Source organism: Rattus norvegicus, chromosome 20, assembly GCF_021556685.1.
Source record: "Rattus norvegicus strain SHRSP/BbbUtx chromosome 20, alternate assembly SHRSP_T2T, whole genome shotgun sequence".
NCBI classification, from domain to species: domain Eukaryota; kingdom Metazoa; phylum Chordata; class Mammalia; order Rodentia; family Muridae; genus Rattus; species Rattus norvegicus.
The window spans coordinates 21,340,536-21,365,880 of NC_141553.1; the positions used below are offsets into that span (position 1 = coordinate 21,340,536).

The 25,345-nt window shown below is 44.9% G+C and overlaps 1 protein-coding gene across 2 annotated transcripts in view; it reads right to left on the reverse strand.

The window, feature by feature from the left end:
* The window catches only part of Rtkn2 (rhotekin 2), a 73,305-nt gene that overhangs the window by 15,865 nt on the left and 32,095 nt on the right, over nt 1-25,345 (reverse strand). For both annotated transcript variants that reach the window (NM_001107625.3, XM_087597503.1), the window contains 3 exon segments: nt 4,912-5,043; nt 6,010-6,116; nt 13,014-13,108. In NM_001107625.3, the coding sequence (NP_001101095.2) occupies nt 4,912-5,043; nt 6,010-6,116; nt 13,014-13,108 (334 nt within the window).

The window sequence follows — 25,345 nt, forward strand, 5'->3', positions numbered from 1 at the left end:
TGAGCTTGATAAATATAATACTTAAAAGCATGTTTGAGACAATTCAATAAAACCTATCACACCAAGTAGAGTTATTGATTGGTTCAGGACAGATCCATTATTGAAATAACTGATGTCTAGTATGTAAATCAAAACAGACTGCTGATCTCGAAAACTCTAGCTACCTTCCCACCCCACGGATCATAAAGCTTCTGCGGTGTACGGAGACTGTTGTTAAGCACCCATCACTGAGTGTCTTGCCAATGACAATCAGAGTGAAGTTTTGTGATGTTGAAGCAATTGCTTTGAAGAAGTAAATCGTCCTTTCAAATATGGATTGAAAGGATGTGGGGAATGGCTTTTAGGTTTTTGATCCCTGAATGTGACCATTTCCACAGAAGGCTCGCTATGAAAATTAATGAACCAACTCGGCCTTACAGGAAATGCCGTTTAGAAGGACAAGAATTACAGTCGGAGAGCAGAATGCCCCTCCCCGCAATCCAAGCGAAGTCCTGTAACGGACATGTCATAGCTTAGGGGTTACCAATGGCCTTTAAGGTGGCCTTAAACAAAACTATCATTTGAACATCACGAGAAAACGCCATCAAGGAAAATTATCATGTATTTTAAAGCCAAATAATTAGACAGATACAAAAATGTATGAGTTATTACACAGTAAGAGAGAATGGAAAGGGGTGGAGAAACGGCCGGTCCACATGAACCACAGTGCAGTCCCCGGGCCAGCATGGCACCAGACAGATCACCTTGCTTGGGGAAGGGAAGTTAATCGAGATAGTCCTGCATTAAAAACCCAAGCCAAGCTGCCATTTTGGGCAACAGCAGGGTAAATTTAAAGATGGACTATATGTTGGTCCGCACTGTTACATTTCTCAGCTGTTACATCACAGGCGTGAGATAGCTGTTTCACAAGTTGTGTTCCCCAGGGAGGTGTGTCAGCCTTGTGTTCAAACACATCAGCAAAGAAACGACACCAAGAAACACTGCGGGCCTGTCCAATCTAGGCACTGGCCTCAAAGCGGATGGCTGTGTTTCTTCTGGTTCTTCTGCACATTTGACTCACTTTCGGAACTGAGAAAACAGATTAAGCAATGCCATAACCATTATGTTTTAGGGAGTGACAATATGCCTGAGACAGTGTGGCAGATCTGAATACCTAGATCCATAATGCTTACTGTGAGTGGAAAGTTGTAAGGTGCACCGGAGGGCTCAGCAGAGGGGAGGGAAGGGCTCAGCAGAGGGAGGGGAGGGGCTCAGTAGAGGAAGGGGAGGGGCTTAGCAGGAGGAGGAGGAGGGCTTAGCAGGAGGAGGAGGAGGGCTTAGCAGAGGGCGGGGAAGGGCTCAGTAGAGGGAGGAAAGTCCTTAGCACAGGGAGAGGGAGGGCTCAACAGAGAGAGGGAAGGGCTTAGCACAGGAGAGGGAGGACTCAGCAGAGGGGGCGGGGGAAGGAGGGCTGCAAAGGAGAAGGCCTCCTGAGAACCAAGTCCCAGTGTGAATATACTGAAGTGGTCGATGTCTACTATTTCAATCGCAGCAAAGACTGCCGATCTCAAAGTCTCAACCTTCTTTCCTACCCTAACGCTTTCGCTAATAAAGCACATTCGAGTACGCAGAGGTCAAATGTCATGGGTGTTTCCTCCAGCTCTAAGGCCAAACCTCCACAATTTCCCTGCGAACACCCAATGGTGTGCCGGGCAAAAGCATGGGCTCTACCAAGGGAGAAGATTCCCGGCACTCCACGAACTCACTGACCTGAGGGTCATCAGGGTCATCAGCCACCTGGGCCATCTGACCTGGGAAGAGGTTGTCAGCTCTGTCAGGATGCGAACACTGCTGCCACTCCTCTGGAATGGCATCTTTACCCTCAGAGAGGAAGTGCAGACGTATTAACTGAGTTTCACCTCAAAGCCCTCCTGAATTCAGATGAGAAAGACTGGGCAGGTTCAGACCACCTGTGGCTTCAGTTTAGACCCTTCCACCCTGAGGTGCTTCACACTTTGAAATCCCATTCGGGATGGGTATGGAGAGTGCAAAAGTTTAGCTCTGTCTTCCAAACCAATAGAGCAGCATATCTATCAAGAAATAAAATTAATCACATATATAAAAAAACCCTCAGCTCAATGACTTTATTTTTTCCTATCTTCTCGGAAAAGGGTGAGTCACCTTACGTTCCTGACTAGTTTGACAAGTTTGACCCAACAGTAATGTCTACTTCATTGCTTGTCAAACAGAAATAATACACCTGGACAGGGGACGCCAGCCCTGCCATCGAGCTGAGGTGAGGTGAGCTGACCAGTGTGATACCTTTTCTAGAATAAAGGAAGGGAGATTAAGAATGTCATTTGTGGGGCTGGGAGGATGGTTGAACATCAGGAGAATGCTTAGCATACAGTCACCAGGACAAGATCCCAGCCGCATTCCATAGCTGTGTGTCCTGTAAATGCCTGCAATCCAGCCCCAAGGGATCCTGGGATACCTTCCAGCCACCACATTTGCTAGAACACACTGTGTCAGCAATGTGCTTCCATGTTTCTGGGGCGTACACATGAACAAACATGGGTGCACATACTCATGTATGTGTGTGTGCACACTGATGTGTGTTGGGTACACACACACACACACACACACACACATACACTCACACACACTAAAATTTAAAACCTACCATTTGTTTAGGCTATATTTTATCTTAGTTTACGCCTCCACATTTTATGATACAAAATGAAAGGGAATTTTGGGCAGGTTTCCAGTTTTACCACCCAGCATTGAATACAAACCGCCCTGGCACGTCAAAATATCCATCCGGTCTCCAGTCAAAGAGATACATAATCTGAATGTGACGAACACAAGGGTCACCTACACTTCCTCCCAAGACATGACCTGAACTTAAAACACATGTCAGTGTCACCAATGGAAAAGAAAGGCAGGCATGAGGAGGGAGAAGGCTGTGGGTGCCTAGGGGTCTTGGAGCAAAGAATCAATCAATGAGAGTTAGCCGTGGTAGGGACACTGGGGAAATCCCTCTCCGTGTAGTAATACTGAGTCAGCCACAGACTTCCTACAGGTGGTAAAGTTACCGTTACACACAAACTATCCCTGCTTTGTGCTGCTTGCAACTGATTTTCCAATGACCCAGCGAACAGGACAATAACTAAGAGAGAGAAAATAACAACAGCAGAAGGCCGGAAGGGCAGACTCCGGTAAGTCCTGTCTGCTCAAGGGCATAGGTGGCTGGCTTTCTGTATCAACCTTTTTGTACGTTTGACTTTTTCAAAGTAGTAAGAGACTAAAGAGATCACCACCTGAACAAAACCAAATACAAAGTGGGCCAATGAGGAACTATATGCATTTTTCATTAATAAAATTACATATTCCATAAACCAATTTTTATAAACCAATATAAATTCATTATATTTTAATACGGAGGTATTATTTATTTATGTTTTTAAAGAATAACTCTGAACTTTACTTTTTTAATTAAAACTTTATCATGAAGAACTTGCAAATAAAAACATTAAGTTAGGTAGACAAACTACAGGATTAAAAAGTCTTGCTACGGGGCTGGGGATTTAGCTCAGTGGTAGAGCGCTTACCTAGGAAGCGCAAGGCCCTGGGTTCGGTCCCCAGCTCCGAAAAAAAAAAAAAAAAAAAAAAAAAAAGTCTTGCTACAGAATTTCCTTTGGGTAAAACAAAAAATAGTTCTGAAAACAGAATAGTTAAAAATATTGCTGGAAAAGGCGACAGAATTAGCTTCAAGTCCACACAGATCAGAGAAAACATGGTTCCCATGTTTTCAGGAACACGACTGTTACGCTAAATACCACGTGACTTTACATCACTCCAGAGAAGAAGAGTGGATAGCACACAGCTAGAGGATGCGACGGTTCCCATCCAATCACACAGTCCAGCTAAATCTCTCCACATGGGAAACAGCTAAAAACAATTAGGATTTGACACCAGAAACATTGTTGAAAGTATTCTAGGGAAGGGTTCTGGCAGTGGAGGGAGGGGGGATACAATATGCAAGAAAAGCGAAATCTAAACTGTCGCGAAACTGTCGTGAAAGAAACTCGGTCCGTCCTATGCTGACCCACTTCCTGACAGAATTTTACATGAAAAGCTTGTAACTAGACGGCGATGCTGCTTTCTTGTGTCAAACTCGGATAAAGAGCCTCGGTGGACTCTCCGTGGGACGGTCTTAGTACAGCGAGTGTCCTCACATGTTCTAAGTGCAGTACCAGGCTTTCCTGTGCCGGCATAGGTTTGGACAGCTGCCTGTTCATCCCGCGAGAAACCGGAAGGTGTTTCTAATGAACTTTGAATATTAACAAGAAAGAACATTGACATAGCCTGGGGCTGCTGATGTATGTTTATACATCCCTTAAACTCATGAAAAGATACACGTAGCTTTTTAAAAAGACTTTACAGTTTTTCTTTTATGCACGTGCCTCTGTGTGTCTGTTATGTGTATGCACGCACCCTCAGAGGACAGAAGCGGGTATCGGATCCCCCTGGAGTTGGAGTTAAAGTCCTTTAGTGGCATGATGTGGGTGCTGGGAACTGAACTCCGGTTCTCTGCAAGGGCAGGAGACCATCTTAACCAATGAGCCACGTCTCCAGCTCCCATAAATATCTCCTCAAGGTGGGGGTCATACTCTGGGCTTTAAGACCTGTCTGTTAGCATACTTCCATTGTTACGTGTTTTTAGGGACTAGGTGGTGACTTGTCCCATCAATAGCCTCTCGGTACAAAGGAGGAGAACATTCAGTTAATAACCCGTCTCCATGGCCCTTGACTCCTTCAAGAACATACATGAACATAAACTTCATGATTCACGATGCCCTTGTTAATACAGCATCTCAAAGGTCTGGGGCTACGGCTGGGTGGCTCACCCTGGGACAGCATGCGGCTCACCTTGTCAACAGGAATCACCAGAGTCGGTTCCACTTTGGCTTCAATTTCTTCTGGACCATAAAAACAGCGGAGTTTACCCCCTCTCAGAGCACAGTACAACCTTCTCCAGCCAACCAAACCTTTTCCTGTTTGCTGGAAGAAAAAAGAAAAAAAAAAAATCAATCTAAATCACTACCACCTTAAGTCTCAATCTAAATCACTACCACCTTAAGTCTCAATCTAAATCTCTACCACCTTAAGTCTCAATCTAAATCACTACCACCTTAAGTCTCAATCTAAATCACTACCACCTTAAGTCTCAACCCAGCTTTTAGAACTCTAAAACTATGACAGAATTAGCTATGCATCAGCAGTACAGGTACGTCGGCACACCCCCAGTCCAAGAGCAGAGAAGACACCCTGGAATTCTCAGAAGCATTAAGCAAAATGAAGGTAATTATTACCATACAATTTTACACACAGAAAATCATAAATCAACACAGATTTGGGAAAGCTAGTCTATTAGAATCGAGTGCTTAGAATTCCACAGCAATTCATCAAAGGACTCAGGGAAATTATAAAAATAACTCTCTCCACACTGAAAATAATTTCCCTTTACTTTTTTTTCCCCTTCTCCGTCGGAACATTAGAAGATGTTGACTACCTGGTAAGAATGCAGATTTTCTTTCCTTCTAATGGAATCTTTTAGAAAAAAGGATATTGATTCATTGAAGCCCACAATTAATTATTTACTGAATATAAATAACTATGGCTATGAATAAATCAGGAGTAGGTGGCACAGAGGCAGCTTTAGAAGCCCAGAGGTTCAAACTGTGCCAAACACTGTCTGCCAGAAGAGACTTTATGTGAAAAGTACTGGGTAGCCGGGATCCGTTTCCATAAGAGAACCTCTGCCACAATTCCCTGCCTGTGCTTGTGGGATAGGGAACCAGAGAGAACTGGAGAGGCCCTCCCACCCCCTCCAAGCCACCCTTCACGACTCACATCCGGCAATATTTTTAAAAAGCTAACACTTCCAGAAAGGCCCCTTGAGCAAATGCCTGCACAGTGAGAGTCCGATCAGCACTCTCCAGCCGAGGGACATGCAACATGCTCTACCTGCTCATTAAGGAATCCTGCAAATGCGTCTTCAGCCATGCAGGCTGGCTGGGCCACTAGCCGACAGCATAGGTTGCCATACAAGGGAAGCCAAAAGGAACACTCCTCTGTTTAAAGAAGAAAGGGAGGAAAAGGAAGTTATAAAGAAACGCTTAAGGTTGCTACATGATCCAGAATTTTTGTTTTTATGTTTTGTTTTGTTCGTTTGTTTCTTTTCTTTTCTTTTTTCTTTCTTTTTTTTTTTTTTTGCTTTATCGTAAACTTATTTTAACATGAATCTTACATACAGGTTCATGTACCTGAATGCTAATGGCTTACACAAGCATATGAGAGAGATCAGGGCAGGCCCAGACCAACACTGTGGTCAACTGGAAGAACGGCAGCCTTTAGTCTCTTGACTCCAGAAGTAATTATTCAAGGGGACTGTTCAGAGTTTCATACAAAGTGGTCTACTAAAGTGATTTGTGGTCACCAGATCTCCCTCCCTTCTTGCTCTGATTTTCATTAGAATAATTAGTAAGGCAAACCTCTAAGCGGAACATTGTTTTACCCATTATTTTACACTTAAACACTTTTGCCCAACTCCTCCCCCTTCTCCTATTGAACAGGTACTCATGAGCCATGAGGGGCAGCATTGAGGGTGAGCCCGTGAGAGGGTGGGGAAGAAACTATGAGGTCTGTGCTGGTGATGATATCAAGCAAGGGACAGGAGGAGGGGAGGGAGAAAGGGCAGTGGGGAGAGGAGAGGAGGAGAAGAGGGAGAGTGGGGAGAGGAGGAAGGAGAGTAGGGAGAGGAAGAGGGAGAGGGAAAGAGGAGGAGGGAGAATGGGGAGTAAAGGAAGGAGAAGAGGAGGAAGGAAGAGGGAGAGTGGGGAGAAGAGGAGGGAGAGGAGTGGGGAGAGGAGGAGGGAGAGTGGGAGGAGGAAGAGGGAGAGGGGAAGAGAAGGAGGGAGAGTTGGGAGAAAAGGAAAGAGAGGAGGAAGGAAGACGGAGAGTAAGAGGGAGAGTGGGGAGAGGAGGAAGGGGAGGAGGGAGAGTGGGGAGAGGAGGAGAGAGTGGGGAGAGGAGGAAGGGGAGGAGGGAGAGTGGGGAGAGGAGGAGGGAGAGGAGGAGGGAGAGTGGGGAGAGGAAGAGGGAGAGTGGGGAGAGGAGGAAGGGGAGGAGGGAGAATGAGGAGAGGAGGAAGAGGCAGGAGAAGAGGAGGGAGAGGACTACCGGTGTAAGGTGTCAGAGCTTCAGTGAGCCAGCCAAGGGGTGTGTGTTCACACCAAGGCTGAGCTTACACAGCTGTATAGCCTAGAAGGATTAGAATGAGAAGGGTGTGCAGGCCTGGAGTGAAGATGGGAAGGTCAGCCTAGTGCGAGGAATCATAACCAAGCAGAGTTTAAAAAAAAAAAAAAACCCAGAGTGACCATGTTGGTCGGGCGGCCCCAAAAGTAATGAGAAGACACCATGACGTGGGATTTACCAGTGTGACACAGTACTAAACAAAAGGAGCAGAAACCAGGGTTCCCCCACATCAGGGATGGAACACAGTGGGCTGGAATATCTTGGTATTCCGGGGCGGGGGGGAGTGCCCCAAAAGGGGCCTTGGAAGGACTCAAGCCTCTTGAATGGCTCCTGATGCCACATCTACAACATATGCCATATGCACCTTCAGAGTGAACAAGGACATTGCCACATTGTGATGCTCCTCTGACCAACAGGAAAGGCACAGGCCTCCTAGGCGAGGCCAATAGGGAATGTCCACTTACGCCCGCTCCAACCCAGAATGCATATGCATAAGGAGAGAATCAGAAGACGACCTCAACAGTCAGAAACTTGGCGGTGTCCACCTTAACCCCAACAGGCAGAGAGCATGGCCATGGAGATATATTCAAGTCACATAACGAGCTGACATCCCGTAAGCACAAAGGAGGGCCTCCTGGAAGGCCTCCTACCAAATAACCGGCAATTCTCTCTAAAGATGCCAAGTTTGTAAGAGTTAAGAGGGAGACTTAGGAATGGACTCGGGGTTCTGCGTCCTTTCAACAGAGCTGGAGAAGGGCAAGGGCGGGAAGCATGGGGCCTACATTAGATAGGGCCTTGCTTCCTGAAGCGGGTGGTGGTGGCCAACGGTACTTAATAGATGTTAAGATTCTTGGGGTTGGGTTGGGGATTTAGCTCAGTGGTAGAGCGCTTGCCTAGCAAGCGCAAGGCCCTGGGTTCGGTCCCCAGCTCCGAAAAAAAGAAAAAGAAAAAAAAAGATTCTTGGGGTTTGTGAAACACGCTGTAAGCAACTTGGTATCCTGTGTGTATGTGTGTGTGTGTGTGTGTGTGTGTGTGTGTGTGTGTGCATGTGTGTGTGTGTGTGTGCATGTGTGTGTGTGTGTGTGTGTGTGTGTGTGTGTGTGTGTGTGTGTGTGTGTAGGAGGGAAGACCTTGGCAATAAACTTGCAATTCTTCTGTAAGTTGGAGATTATCTTGAAAAGTTCTCTCTAAAAAAACAAAACAAGACACAAACAAACAAACAAAAAACCCAACCAACCAAAACCCATAGATCCCTCCTAGCCATATAGAAGGAAAGCACTGGAAAATGTAATCTGTGCATAGGGTGTCCACAAATATCCAATTCATGCCCTCACCTCAGGCTGTTCCACAAAGAAAAGATTTTTGGAACGTTTGGTGCATCCTGAAAGCTAGCCATTGGCTGCAATTATTATTTACTCAAAGACTTAGGGACACTGAAAAAAAATACTGCTTTTTGGTTAGAAAAATACAGTTCCTTTGCTATCTAGTTTGCTTTCTGTTGCTGTGATGAACACGGTGACCAAAAGCAATTCAGGGAGAGGAGGTTCCATTCAGCTTACACTTCCAGATGACAGTCCATCCCTGAGGGAAGTGGAGGGAGGGAACTCAAGGCAGGAGCCTGGAGGAAGGCTAATCATCAGCTTGCTGTCTGGCTTCTGCTCAGCTAGGCTCCTTATACAGCCCAGACCCACCTGCCTAGGGATGGTGCCACCCACAGTGGGCCAGGCCTTCCTCCATCAATTAGCAAGCAAGAAAATGCTCCACAGACACACCCACAGGCCAATGGATGGAGGAAATTCTTCGAAGGGGTTCTTCCTAGGCCTGTCAGGAACTAACAGAAACTAACCAGGATACTGAGCAGACATTAAGATATACAGTAATATATAAATAAGCAAAGCTTAGTTATCAGTCAAGGAGGGAACGGGCCTAAATAGAGACAAGCTAAAACTATAGAGCTTTAGCCATGCATCAGCCCACTGTGGACTACCACAGCATCATACCTTCTGGGACTAATGGAATGTGTTGTGTATTCAGGCCTTAGTAAAGCTGACCTGGTGGGACCCACGCAGCTACACAAAACACACGCTGATTCCAAAGCACAGACGCAAAGCCGTAAGTGGGAGTCGCCTTTTCTACAACAAGCATTAAACAAAGATTCTCTCCAGCCTAGCGTCTGAGTGACACATAAATTTCTTTCACATAGGAATCTCAAATTTATGAATGGCCTATGCTGTAAATATCTGTAAGTTGCTTATTTTTTAAGTTAGAATGTAATTCCCCAAGACGCAGAATCATAAATGATTAGCTATGCAGGCAAGTCCATAAAGCCTGTGCAATCAATAATGTATTTGAACCCAACACACCACAGCTAATAATGTGCGTCTCATAAAATGAGCTCAGATTTCATGTAAGGAAGGGGAAAATCTTCCTTCCTGCAGCATCCTCCAGTGGAGATGGTGGGTAGAGACTCTTCTCTTGCAGCATCTTTTCGAGGGGATGCAGATGTAGAATCCCTTCTTGTCATGTCCTCGAGGGCAGATGCAGATGTAGTAGCATCCCGTCCTACAGCATCCTTGAGGCATGCTGGTCCCCACCTCCACAGAGCAGCTGTTATATACTCTGCCTCCACCTGCAACCTCTCACTTGGGCTTTCTTACAGCCTCAGACTACTCAGGAATAAAGAGGGCCTCTAGGACACTCACTTAACCTGAGTATCAATCTCTATACAAAGCACCATCTGTCTTAGGCAGGGTCTCTATGTACGCAGTCCGTGTATGGCATCGTCCATACACCTGGCACCTGATAGGTCCCTCTCTGGTGACATCCCCAGAGCAGCCTCACTGTCCCAGTCACTCTGTGTCTCACGGCCATTCTCAACCCCTGTACCCAATACATCTCAAAATACTTAATCATTCTTTTCGAACCAAGGGATGTACAGGGACAGGATGGACAGGAAATGGAAGAACCAATTACATCCCAGAAAAATGCCTATCAAAAGTGAAATCAAAAGTACCAGCACCCCACCCCCCAGATAAACTTTCCAAAAGAAACTCTAAGGATTGTTTTAAGAAAAAAAAAATGGAACCCCAAGTTCAAGATATAGAAATCAAGTCATCCCTTACAAGCACTTAGAACATGAGGTAAGGCTAGGTGAAATCTTAAACAATTACATTCTATAGCAAGAATACACAGATTAGGGAAACACAGCCTAACTGTTCTAAAGTTTTCATGCTGTTTCAGAAAAAGTGAGAACAATCTCTGTTTATTTTGATGATTATAATTTTAGAGTAATTTCTAAGGTATTACAACACAATGCACAATTTTACCCACAGAGGGAAATTCAAATGACCAAAGTAATTACCCCTCGTTGGAAGAGACAGGCCTATGATGTAAATATGAATATGTGTGTGTATGTGGAAAATATAAGTAAATATAACATATAATATATAATATCTAAATGTAAATACATGTTAAACTAACAATAAAAAACTATTTAAAAATTATGTACACTAAATAACAGAGGCTGAAATTATACAAAGCAAAATGGAACAACCATGAAACAAGAACACAAAACTAGACTTGTTCAGACTTCCTGCCACAGAGACTGTGAAATCCACCATTATTTCTAACAAAGAGTTAACATGCTAGTGGGTAAGGCTGCTGGGCCTGTTTCAAGGATGAGCATTAAAAGCAAGAGGAAGAGAAGTCTGCAGGAGAAACAGACTGGGTGCAGACAATACCTCAGGGGCCATATGGTATAAGGCAGTGAGGGGGATTCGCATTTATAAAGCTCACATTTGGACCGAGTCTACGGAGACCTACGAAGATATTCGTGGACCTGACTCAAGACACAGGAAAGCAGAGAGCCCGCGGGTACTTGAAAACGCAGTGTAGTAATACAGAACGAAGAGCAAATGCTTGCCACTCAAGGTGGTTTAACATCTCCATCCCTACACAGCTCAAAACATGGCATCTGGGGAAGACATGGGCCATGAGAGACCAACAGGGAAGCAAATGTCACGGAAGCTGGGCCATCTACACCCAGAGTCCCGAGGGGGCCTGGTATTGGTGAGTCGTAGTTAGAGATGCTCCTTAAATGGTCACATGTTTTACAGCCCACCCCCTTCCCTCTACTCATAGTGAACTATCTTACATGAAGTGGAAACTTAAGGATTCTTTGGAGAGTCAGTTATGTGATGGCGTCTTGCTGGGACAAAAATGTGAAGGAGTGTTTTCCTGAAGCGGACACAGGTGGAAGGATGTCCTGCTAAAATGAGCACGTGAAAGGACAGGGGATGAAGGATTCTTCACTGACGCTGTGCATGTATTGGGCTATTTCACACTGCATTGCTGAGCTCTATTTGTGGGGATTCCACAGAGAGAAACCACACCAAAATGCTTCTGGTGGTGTGCTGCGGCTTCCTGTCGCTTCCTCGGACTTGGGCTGATGGGCGGAGTGACGTTAGCTAAGATGGGCTCACGTAGAGTTCTGCTAAGGCAGACTTATGAACTGAGGCAGGAACAGTGGAGGACACGTGATGTTTGGAGGGAGAATAACAGGACTCAACGGACTGTGAGAGGGGCTTGCTTCTAGAGCTAGCTTTATGATTCTTCTCCATCTGATGCCTTGTTGACCTTTGCTTCACTGAGAGAAGCACAGCAAAACATCCCCTGGCTTCCCTGTCGGTCCCTCCTGCTGACTCACGCTGAGTGGGCAGAGGCTTGACTGTTTGTGCTACGTCATGCTACCACTGCTGCTATCCCAACATTACTGAACTGCACTGCTGGTGTAAAATGTTTGCAAGTGGATCGAGCTACCAAGGCTGATTTCCTGACAACACAGATGGGGTTTGCTCCAAGGAACCATTTCTAAACAGGTCCACTTTCCACCCATACCCTAATAACCCTTCTTTTCCACGACCTCTGGTGGGTGGTGGGCTAGAAGCGGGGTTAAAACATTTACAAACCATCATTAAAAATAGGGTTTGAGAAATTAAAGGCCACGCTTGTAACAGAAAAGTCAGCATAAAATCATCCACCCCATTAGCCATGGGGCCTCCAAGCTTTACAGCGGTAAGCCCGAAGCAGTGGCCAGCCATCAGTCCGTTCCATACACATTCCCCTGGAAAACCAGTGTGCGTGTAACTCAGTTCCTACAGCTGAGCCCCTTGCCCAACACTGCTCTGTATTTCCCATCCCAGGCACGGCTGGCAAAATGCTCACAAACCTTCCTTGGTACCTAAGCTTCTTAGACACATTCCCATAGATTCCTTTCAGGGGGAAATGAAAAGAAAAGACAAGAGAAAAGAAACTCCCATTATTATTCAGAAGGAGAGGGATTATAATGAATGTAACCCTACTTCCTTCACACCCTCTGCTTTCTACCAACAGAAGGGGTAGATCAAGGGCCTTGATGGTTAACTTTAAAACTGGACACATCTAACTGTCCAGCTAGCAGAGAAGAGAAACATTGTCTCTGATCGGCGGATACAGACATAGAAGATTTCAGTTCTTTCTGCTGTAAGTTAGAATTAAAGGGGGTGGGAGGACCCTAAATTTCCTGCTGTAGGTAAGAGAGAAACACGCTGGGAAAAAGCCAGACTCATCCATGAGTCTAGTTTTCAAGCCAATATCTCCTCCATGCTAACTTAGGAATCACCATCAGCACGTGTGCATACCTAATACACACAATAAATACCACGCAGTGTACTCACCATCTCCGTGAACCGACAGGTTATGGGTCTTGAAGCAGTCTCCGGCATTTTCCAAGGTCAGGGTGGTGTGAGCTAGTAAATGGTACTTTGCTCCCCTGAGAACGAGAGAAAAGGCATCTTTAAATATTCTTACGTGTTGCTGTCTGTGCAGCTAACTGTTCAAATGCTCAACAAAGTAAAAACAACAAACAACCCGGTCTTTAAAAAATGGGACAAATGGCCCAAACTTGACATTTCTCCAAAAATATTCAAGAGGTCCGAAAAAGTAACAAAGTGCGCTGAGCATTTCCAGTGTAAATCGACCACCAGGCACCCTCTAATTAACATCTCCTACTAGGAAAAATGGCCGCTAACAAAACCAAATCTGGGCTTGGGGTACAGAACATAAGGAATGCTGGCTGGGGTGCAGAGAATCAGGAACCCTGTCTAGTCGCCAGCCGGAGCCATGAGGCAGCCGCTGCAGACAACAGTGCAGTGGTTCCTCCAAAAACTAAAAAAAGAGAAAAATCACAGGGTAATCCAGCAGTTCTGCTTCTGAACACACACCCCCAGGAACATCAGACAAGGATGGAAATGTGTGTGTGTGTCGCCCGCGCGCGCGCGTGTAAAAGGGTTTGGCGTGTGTCTCGCACACACTGCGTTTACAGAGATATTATTTAACAAGACCCGGAGGGTTGAAAAATTCAAGTGTCCATCAGGCACATAAGGATAAATGCCATCTACCTATTTACCTATCAATCTTTGTATTTACCAATCAATTACTATCTATCTACCTACCTATCTATCCTTAGACTATAAAGAATTATCTAACTTCAAAAGGAAGAGAATTCTGACACATTCTACGTACAACGTGGATGACTCGAGAAGCGTTATGCTAAATGACAGATTTCTGCCACCAAAGGACAAATCTCCTATGATCTCATTGGTGGGTGACAAGCATCTACAGAAGTCCAACCCTAGGAAGTAGGGCAATGGCTATGGAAGGCTGAGTGGGAGAGGGGAGGAGATGAGAGGAGTCAGTGCTGAAGAGGTACAGAATTTCAGTTCTGGTGAGAAAGTTCTAGAGATGGTTGGTGGGGATGGCCGTCCAGGACAGCAAACTAAACATGTTTTATACCCGTGTTCTCAAAACCTGCTAAAACGGTCAATTTAAGTTACATAACTTCCGTTTGTTCTAAACACATTTACATGGTCCCTCCAAAGTGCTGATGAGTCTCATGCTAGGCGATGGGCATTCAGTTGTAAAGAAGATTCAACATGGTATTCTGGCGCCGGCAGGAGGGGAAACAGACACAAATTATAAAATACAATTTCTAGTAGTCATCAAACTTTTTCTATGGAAGAAAAAACGTGGATGAGAAGTATTATGCTGAGAAAGTCAGTTGATCTTTGACTTCCACAGGCTCGCCGATCACACCCCCATACCCACACGCTCCAGATCTGGCCAAGGAAATGATTCAAGAAACTCTGGGGAGGCGGGGCCTGCGCAGGGAGAGCTGGGAAATCAACTCCAAAGCAAAAAAATGGAAGCCGATGCGTGGCTGGTACACACCAGACAGCCCGAGGCTGAAAATGCGCGTGGAGATCAGTTAGTGCTGGGCTTTGTGAATCCTTAGAAAAAGGGTGTGTTGGAGTTTCTGTGGAAGGGGAAATCATGGCAAGTTGAGAGGTGGGTGGCGAGACCCAGAGCTACACGGATGTCCCCGGGCAAGGTTTGATGAAGACCAAACCCTTGCCAGGCTTCTCTGAGCCCTCTACAGGGCTGGGCCTCAACCTTGCAGAATGTACCATCAATGTTCGAAGAGCTCAAGGTCTAAGGCTGAGAAAATCTCATGGCTGCGTGAAGAACTCCACATCGGTTTTAGCTCACCTCTAAAGACCAGTCCCTGTCTCCCTAACTCACTGCTGTCCCAACTGGTAAGACCAGGAAAGATCAGACCTACTCAGGCCTCTCCTGTGGCCCTTGGACGTTTCTATTTCCGTTACTCCAAGCTCGCGCTCCTTTTTTTTTTTTCCTTCTTTCTAGTCGCCTTTAAAATACCTCAACATCGTCCTTGCGCGCCTCAGCTCCCCATGCGAGAGCACAGCATCCCTATGCGTTAGTATCTGTCTTTCCCAGGTTGACTCCTGTCTAGCTTTGTCTGACAAATGCAATCTCCTTCCCCTCGTGGACTTAAAGGTCTTAAGTTCCTACCCACAGTGTAGGTGAGGGAGGGAGGCCATCGAGCCTTCTCACTGAGCTCCTGCTTTGTTGTTTATGTCAACACAGCACTCTTGCTGGAGTTCCTAAGGCATCCTGGAGATGAAATTCATACCTTGGTAGTGAACGGTTAGGAATATTGCATTTGGGGCTGGGGTTGTATAGCTCAGTGGTAAAGGGTTTTCCTGGTATGTGTGAGGCCCTAAATTCAATTCCCAGAACAGGACAAAAAAAATGAATTTCTGTTATAAATATCAACTATATTTTCTATGCCAGTAACCTTAATTTTATGAGTTTTCATGGTCTCATTTATTCCCCTGAACAGTAGAATCTTAAACGAGCACATTAAAAGGACGTGTGCGCACACACACAGATACAAACCAACTCTGAGGAGGAGACGGGTCTGACAGGAATTTTTGCACTGTGCCAGGTGGTATTTATTTCGCAAACTTACCTCCCACTAAATCTTTAATGAGCTCTCGATAATAAAAACACGTGCACAGTTAGCAAGCACACAGGTCTTCATGGGGTCTCTATGATAAAACAATGTATGCGCAGCAAGCATTCAGGGACACACACCTTCTCTAATATAAAAGGATACTCCAGAAAATGTTCTCCAGAAGTTTCCTTTTAAAAACGTATGTTTTAAGTTTTTGTACATGAGCACTCTGCCTGCATGGATGTCCATGTACCACGTGTGTGCTTGATGCCCCTGGAGGCCAGAAGAAGGCATCAGATCTCCTGGAGCTGGAGTTACAGATGGTTGTGGGCAGCCATGGGAGTGCTAGGGGTTGAACCCAGGTCCTCTGGAAGGGCAGTCAGTGCTCAGAACCACTGCTCTCATGGTTTTTAATTGTGTAATCCTTACTGACCAGAATAACTGTCAACACATAGTGTTTCCGATTAATGTTTACGAATGCCTCGGTGCTCAGTGTGAATTACCCCTCTGCTAGCACTGCCTGCTCCATGAGGCTACCCTCTGCTAGCACTGCCTGTTCCACATGGGCTACCCTCTGCTAGCACTGCCTGTTCCACATGGGCTACCCTCTGCTAGCACTGCCTGTTCCACATGGGCTACCCTCTGCTAGCACTGCCTGTTCCACATGGGCTACCCTCTGCTAGCACTGCCTGTTCCACATGGGCTACCCTCTGCTAGCACTGCCTGTTCCACATGGGCTACCCTCTGCTAGCACTGCCTGCTCCACATGGGCTACCCTCTGCTAGCACTGCCTGCTCCACATGGGCTACCCTCTGCTAGCACTGCCTGCTCCACATGGGCTACCCTCTGCTAGCACTGCCTGTTCCACATGGGCTACCCTCTGCTAGCACTGCCTGTTCCACATGGGCTACCCTCTGCTAGCACTGCCTGTTCCACATGGGCTACCCTCTGCTAGCACTGCCTGCTCCATGAGGGCTACCCTCGGCTAGCATTACCTGCTCCATGTGGACTATCCTCAACTACCACTGACACACAGCGCACACATTTTCACAGAGCCTTTCACAATTAAGCTTTTCTTTCCCCCTGCCATCCATGTGCATCCTCACACCCCCGAAAAACTGAGGAAGTGTTGGAGAAAACTGGAGAATGAAGCAAAGCAACTGTGCAACCTCGAGGAATGTTGGACCAGCACAGCTGCCTGTCAATGCCACGCCCGCTGTGTGGTAACAAGGTATAATATAGGAAGCATCCTCCCCAGAGGCTCATTTGGTTTATGGAACTACATTCTTTGAGAACTACTAAGTGTTTTAAAGTGATAAAAAGCAATATTGTCTTCCCTTATGAAAGAGAACAGAACAGACGTCCTATCCGCCACTGAATGCAGAATGTGTTATCTTTTGGAAAAAGATTACTGACAGTGAGCTAGAGTTGTGTCTGTGTGTGTCACTGAGGATACAATAAGCAATGGAGGGTGGAGGAGAGCTCTTTCAAGAAAAAGTCGAAAAAAATATGTAATTATAATAGGTACGTGATGCTGGGTAAGGCCCAGAAGGAGGATTAAGGTGGAGAGATGTTATTTTGGACGGGCAAAGAAGGGTCAGCTCACAAAAAACCACGGGAGCTCAGGTCTAGTGCATGGTTCAGCTGCCCATGTGGGTGCCTGGGTGGACTGTAGTGAGGGAGAAGGGTGGTGATGCTGGATGTGCAACCGGCCAGCAGTGATGCTGGATGTCCAACACTATGCCCTGCACTAACTGGCAGGGTGATACTTAATCTTTCTCTGAGTGACACCTGGAGCAAGCACGATGGGATGGTGGGTTTCAGGTAGAGGCAGCTGCCAAAGTCTGAGCTCTACCAGAGTAAAACAGTCCCTGTGGCTGTTGTGTGGGGAACAGACTTGGCAGGAGGGGGGTGGGGAGGTGCATCTAAAGTGCAAACAGAAATATCAACTAGGGCAGATGCAGGCCTGGGGCAGTGTGGAAGGAATGATAGATTCGCACCTTCTCAAAGCTGACTCAGTGTGAAGACAGCTTGGGAAGAATCATTTACTGATTCCATGGTGGTGAGGGGGTGGGGTGGGGCTAAAGGAGGATTAGAGATGGACTGGAGTTTGGAGCAATTCAATTTAATTGCCCACTATTAGGCAGGAAGGTAGGTGTTGATCCAGAAGAGAAGACAATGAATATCTAAATTTGAGAGCTTCAGTTTCAGGGGTGAAATGTAATGAAATTTAGAAAGCCAAGTGTAGTGTGTTCTATAGGCTTTGCCCATGGGAAATGGCTCTGTTTGGAGGTGTGGCCTTATTGCAGAAGGAGGTATGGCCTTGTTAGAGGAAATGCATCGTTGTGAAAGCAGGGGGTTGAGTTCTCATTATATGCTCAAGCCTGGCCAGTGGAACCAGAGTCCCCTTCTGCTACCTGCAGATCAAGATGTGGAACTCTCAGCTCCTCCAGCACTAGGTCTGCCTGGATGCTGCCATGCTCCCTGCCATGATGATACAGATTTAACCTCTGAACCTGTAAGCCAGCCCCAGGTGAATGTTTGCTTTTATAAGCATTGTCTTGGTCATGGTATCTCTTCACAGCAATGAAAGCCTAAGATAACAGGTAAAGGTCGGTGACCAAATGCAACAATTTGGAGTAAATTGGAAAGCTGTGGAGAAAGGAGGCAGATGAGGAACAGTAACTAAGATAGAAGGGAAAAAAACAAGAAAGTGTTGTTCAAGAATAAAAGTCAAGGACTGTCCAAAGAGAGACCCACTGGGAGTGCACAGGGCTTGAGAGCTGCAGGGCAGCCTGGGATGGGACCCTTCTGGTCTCTATCTGCTCCCAGAGTTAGGGCTGTCCCATAGTTCTCAGATCCAAAACCTGCCAGCAGAGAGCTGGTCTGCTAGGAGCATTCTTACTCCAAAGATCACAGGCTCACAGGCCCACAGGAGGGACAAGCTCCAGTCAGAGACAAGACCAACTAACATCAGAGATACTCAGATGGTGAGAGTCAAACACAAGAAAGTAATCAACAGAAACCAAGACTACGTGGCATCATCAGAACCCAGTTCTCCCAACACAGCAAGCCCTGGATATCCCAACACACTGGAAAAGCAAGATTTAGATTTAAAATCACATCTTATGATGATGATTGAGAACTTTAAGAAGGACATAAATGATTCCCTTAAAAAAAATGCAGGACAACACAGATAAACAAGTAGAAGCTCTTACAGAGGAAACATAAAAGTCCCTTAAAGAATTGCAGGAAAACACAACCAAACAGGTGAAGGAATTGAACAAAACCATAAAGGATCCCAAAATGGAAATAGAAACAATAAAGAAATCACAAAGGAAGACAACCCTGGAGACAGAAAACCTAGGAAAGAGATCATGAGTCATAGATGCAATTTTCCAAGCAAATGGTCCAAAGGAACAAGCTGGAGTAGCCATTCTAATAACGAATAAAATTGACTTTCAACCAAAAGCTATCAAAAAAGACAAGGAAGGACACTTCATATTTATCAAAGGAAAAGTCCACCAAGATGAACTCTCAATTCTGAATATCTATGCTCCAAATGCAAGGGCACCCACATTTACAAAAGAAACTTTACTAAAGCTCAAAGCATACATTGTACCACACACAATAACAGTAGGAGACTTCAACACCCCACTCTCATCACTGGACAGATCATGGAAACAGAAACTAAACAGAGACACAGTGAAACTAACAGAAGTTATGAACCAAATGGATTTAACAGAGACCTATAGGACATTTCATCCTAAAATAAAAGAGCATACTTTCTTCTCAACACTTCATGGTACATTCTCAAAAACTGACCATATGATGGCTCACAGAACAGTCCTCAATAACTACAGGGAGATTGAAATAATCCCATGCATTCTATCAGATCACCATGGACTAAGGCTGGTCTTCAGTAACAACAAAAGCAACAGAAAGCCCACATACACGTGGAAGCTGAAGAATGCTCAATGACAACTTTGTCAAGGAAGAAATAAAGAAATTAAAAGACATTTTAGAATTTAATGAAAATGAAGGCACAACATACCCAAAGTTAAGGGATACAATGAAAGCAGTGTGAGGAGGAAAACTCATAGCTCTGAGCGCCTCCAAAAGAAACAGGAGAGACCATACACTAGCAGCTGACAGCACACCTGAAAGCTCTAGAACAAAAAGAAGCGAATTCACCCAAGAGGAGTAGACAGAAGGAAATAATCAAACTCAGGGCTGAAATCAACCAAGTAGAAACAAAAAGAACCATACAAAGAATCAACAGAACAGGGGCTGGTTCTTTTGAGATAATCAACAAGATAGATAAACCCTTAGCCAGACTAACCAGGGGGCAATGAGAGAGAACCCAAATTAACAAAATCAGAAATGAAAAGGGAAACATAACAGAAACCAAGGAAATAAAAACAAAAAAAACAAAAAAACCAACAGATCCTATTACAAAAGCCTATACTCAACAAAACTGGAAAATCTGTAGGAAATGGACAATTTTCTAGACAGATACCAGGTACCAAAGTTAAATCAGGAGCAGATAAACCATCTAAACAGTCCCATAACTCCTAAAGAAATAGAAGCAGCCATTAAAAGTCTTCCAACAACAACAACAAGAAGAAGCCCAGGACAAGATGGTTTTAGTGCAGAATTCCATCAGACCTTCAGAGAAGACCTAATATCAATACTCTTCCAACTACTCTACAAGATATAAACAGAAGGAACACTGCCCAATTCATTCTTGAAGCCACAATTATGCTTATACCTAAACCATGGTACGAAGAAAAAGAATGTCAGACTGATTTCCCTCATGAATACTGATGAGAAAATACTCAATAAAATTCTCCCAAACCGAATCCAAGAACACATCAAAAAGATCATTCACCATGATGAAGTAGGCTTCATCCCATGGATGCAAGGATGGTTCAATATATGGAAATCCATCAGCATAATCCACGATATAAAGAAACTCAAAGGAAAAAAACACATGATCATCTCATTAGATGCTGAGAAAGCATTTGACAAAATTCATGCTAAAAGTCTTGGAAAGATCAGGAATTTCAGGCCCATACCTAAACATAGTAAACACAATATATAGCAAACAAATAGCTAACATTAAACTAAATGGAGAGAAACTTGAAGTAATACCACTAAAAACAGGGACTAGACAAGGCTGCTCACTCTCTCCCTACCTATTCAATATAGTACTCTAAGTCCTAGCCAGAGCAACTAGACAACAAAAAGAGGTCAAAGGGATACAGATTGGAAAGGAAGACATCAAAATACCACTATTTGCAGATGATATGACCCAAAATACTTAAGTGAACCCAAAAATTCCATCAGAGAAATCCTAAACCTGATAACTTCAGCAAAGTGGCTGGATATAAAATTAACTCAAACAAATCAGTAACCTTCTTCTACTCAAAGGATAAACATGCTGAGAAAGAAATTAGGGAAATTATGCCCTTCACAATAGCCACAAATAATATAAAATACCTTGGTGTGACTCTAACCAAGCAAGTGAAAGATCTGTATGACAAGAACTTCAAGTCTCTGAAGAAAAAAAAATATTAAGATCTCAGAAGATGGAAAGATCTCCCATGATCATGGATTGGCAGGATTAATATAGCAAAAATGGCCATCTTGCCTAAAGCAATCTACAAATTCAACAAAATCCCCATCAAAATTCCAACTCAATTCTTCATAGAGTTAGAAAGAGCAATTTGTAAATTCATTTGGAAAAGCAAAAAACCCAGGATATTGAACACTATTCTCAACAATAAAATCTTCTGGGGGAATCACTATCCCTGACCTCAAACTGTATTACAGAGCTATTGTGATTAAAAAAAAAAAAAAAACCCTGCATGGTATTAATACAGAGACAGGCAGGTAAATCAATGGAATAGAATTGAAGACCCAGACATGAACCCACACACCTATGGTCACTTAATCTTTGACAAAGGAACTAAAACCATCCAATGGAAAAAAGACAGCATTTTCAACAAATGGTACTGGTTCAACTGGCATTCGGCAATTGGAATGCAAATTGACCTATTTTTAACTCCTAGTACTAAGCTCAAGTCAAAGTGGATCAAGGACCTCTACATAAAACCAGATACACTGAAAGTAACAGAAGAGAAAGTGGGGAAGAGCCTTGAAAACATAGGTACATGAGAAAATTTCCTGAACAGAACACCAATGGCTTATGCTCTAAGATCAAGATTTGACAAATGGGACCGAATTGCGAAGCTTCTGTAAGGCAAAGGACACTGTCGATAGGACAAAATGGCAACCAATAGATTGGGAAAAGGTCCATACCAACCCTAAATCCAATAGAGGGCTAATATCTAATATATACAAAGAACTCAAGAAGTTAGACTCCAGAGAATCAAATAACCCTATTAAAAAATGGGGCACAGAGCTAAACAAAGAATTCTCAACTGAGGAATACCGAATGGCTGAGAAGCACCTAAGGAAATGTTTAACATCCTTAGTCATCAGGGAAAAGCAAATCAAAACAACCCTGAGATTTCACCTCACACCAGTCAGAATGGCTAAGATCAAAAACTCAGGTGACAGCAGATGCTGGCGAGGATGTGGACAAAGAGGAACAGTCCTCCATTGTTGGTGGGATTGCAAGCTGGTACAATCACTCTGGAAATCAGTCTGGAGGTTCCTCAGAAAATTGAACATAGTACTAACCTGAGGACCCAGCTGTACCTCTCCTGGGCATATACCCAAAAGATGCCCCAACATATAACAAGGACACGTGCCCCACAATATTCATAGCAGCCTTATTTATAATAGCCAGAAGCTGGAAAGAACCCAGATGTCCTTCAACAGAGGAATGGATACAGAAAATGTGGTACCTCTATTCAATGGAGTACTATTCAGTTATTAAAAACAACCACTTCATGAAATTCTTAGGCAAATGGATGGAACTAGAAAATATCATCCAGAGTGAGGTAACACAGTCACAAAAGAACATACATGGGACGTACTCAGTGATAAGTGGATATTAGTCCAAAAGCTTGGAATTCCTAAGGAAAAAATTCATAGATCATATGAAAAGCCCAAGATGAAGGAAGACCAGAATGTGGATGCTTCAATCCTTCTTAGAAGGGAGAATAAATTACTCATGGGAAGAAATACAGGGACAAAGAGTGGAGCAGGTACTAAAGAAAAGGTCATCCAGAGACTACCGCACCTTTGGGATCCATCCCATATGCATCCACCAAACCCAGTCACTATTGCTGATGCCACAACGTGCTTGCTGACAGGAGCCAGACATGGGTGTCTCCTGAGAGGCTCTGCCAGGGCTCTACTGATACAGATGAGGATGTTTATAACTAACCATTGGACTGAGCATGGGGACCCCAATGGAGGAGTTGGAGGGAGGATTGAAGAAGCTGAAGGGGTTTGCAACACCATGGGAAAAACAACACTACCAACCAAACAGACCCCCAGAGGTCCCAGGGACTAAACCACTAACTAATGCGCACACATGGAGGAACCCAAGACTCCAGCCACATATGTAGCAGAGGATGGCATTGTCCAACATCAATGGGAAGAGGGGCCTAGGTCCTGTGAAGGCTTGTTTCCCCAGTGTGGGGTTATGCCAGGGCGTTGAGGTTGGAGCGGTGGTTGGGTGGGAGTGGGGACATCCTCATGGAAGCAGGGGGAGGGGAAATGGGTATGGGGGGGATAACATTTGGAATGTAGATACATAAACTATCCAAGAAAATAAAGTTAAAAAGAAAAGGCAGAGGACAGTGAAAGAGCTACCTCTCGGAGAGTGATCAGTTGGGTTTAATCTGGACGGAGGACACCAATGAGTCAAACACCCGATGTGGCAGAGTGTGGATGCCAGGCTGATTGAACGAGACTTCCTTTTGGCTGCGATTCTGGAGACAGGCTGAAGGTCAACTAAAGCGACCCAAGAGAGTGAGAGGAGAAAAAGGTGAGGCCAGACTATGGAAGCCAGTTCCTGAGACTGTGGAGAGAGAGCTATGGAGGTCCTTCAGCTGGCTGATAGATTGGGGAGATGGGAGAGTAGAGGAGAAGCCGATGGCTCAGGGAAACAGGAAGTGGGGAGGAGTCCACCCCAATCACTGAGAAGACAGGTCCAGTGGGGTCCAGTACTGAAGCCCGAGATACACTGAGGTGAGTCTAGGGGGCTGCTGGACTCGATGGAAGGTGGGCATGTGAGGTCCCTGACAATCAAGACTGTCGACAGCACCCAGAACACAGGGATCAGCCGTGAGAGGAATGGAGAGATCTTGGGGGTTGGGGAAAGAAAGAAAATCATGCCTAATCCTTTAAGAGGAAAAGTCAATGACCACAGAAACTGCTTAGAGTCACCTGGTCAGTGGTCATCAACCTCAAAGAAAGGACAAGTTCCTTTTTTCTTAAGCCCTCAGGAGTACAGGTGCTGAAGTGATCAACCCAACAAGAACAAAACATTTAACCAGGCCTGGCGTTCTCCCCAGGTAAGGGCAGGAGCAGGACTCTGAAGGGAGGAGAGAGAGGTGGTGGAGGGTGAGGGATCTGGCTCTAAAGATCATCGATGGATGTGTCAGTGGTGATAAGAACTTGGGAACAACCGAAAGGTAGAGGGCTGAAGAGGGTGGGAAGACTCAGGCCAAGGTCTGAGGAGCTCAAGGGAGCAGACAAGTTGTCTCTGCATACATTAACTACAGGAGGGAAAACATCCAAGAGAGGGAGGAAGAAAGAAAGGAAACAAAACAACAACCAAAAAAACCCAAATACACAAATATGCCTGGGGGTTATTCTAACAGACACACTATACTTTATATACAAGAAGTTATAGTATCTTGCATATTTCTTATGTATTTTTCTTAGTATATAATAATAGCTCAATAATATATATTTCCTATATATTTCTAGGAGATACACTATAATTTTTTCTTACCAACCACCACACACATCACCTGAGATCAGTTATTCCAACACAGCTAAACATTGTGCTCTTGCTGTTCACACAAAAAGCTAGGGGGACCCTGTGTATCTATGCTCTTGGGGCACTGGGAGCACTGGAGAAAAGTCGTGTTATTCATGCAGCCAAATTGGTAAAACTTATGCAAAGACCGAATTACAGGTTTTAAGGTTTTTCTTCAGCTTTGCACTAGGTTGTTTCTCTGTCACTGTGGTGAACGCCCTGACAAAATGTAATTGGGAGAGGAAAGAGTTTACATCACCTTATAGGTTATCATCAGTCATGAAAGGAAGTCAAGGTAGGAGCATAGAGGCAGGAACTGAGGGAGAGGCTTTGGAGGAAAGGTTGGTCCGCCTGGCTTGCTCAGTCTGCTTTCTTAGGGACCTCAGCACCAGCTTCCCAGGGGATGGCACCACCCACAGTGGGCTGGGCCGGGCCCTCCCACATTAATCAAGAAAATACCTCCACAGACTTGCCTACAGGCCAATCTGATGAAGGTTATTTCCTCAGTTGACCCTAAGTGTGTGTGTGTGTGTGTGTGTGTGTGTGTGTGTGTGTGTGTGTGTGTGTGTGTGTGTGTGTCTGTCCCCATATCCAGCACTGGCTTTAAAACATGGTCATGCCCGAGAATGCAACTCCCCAACTACTAAAAGTTAAATACATAGGTCATTGGCCTCCAGGTCCTAGGAATGGCACATCTAACTATAACTATGAAAAAGAAAGGCACTAAT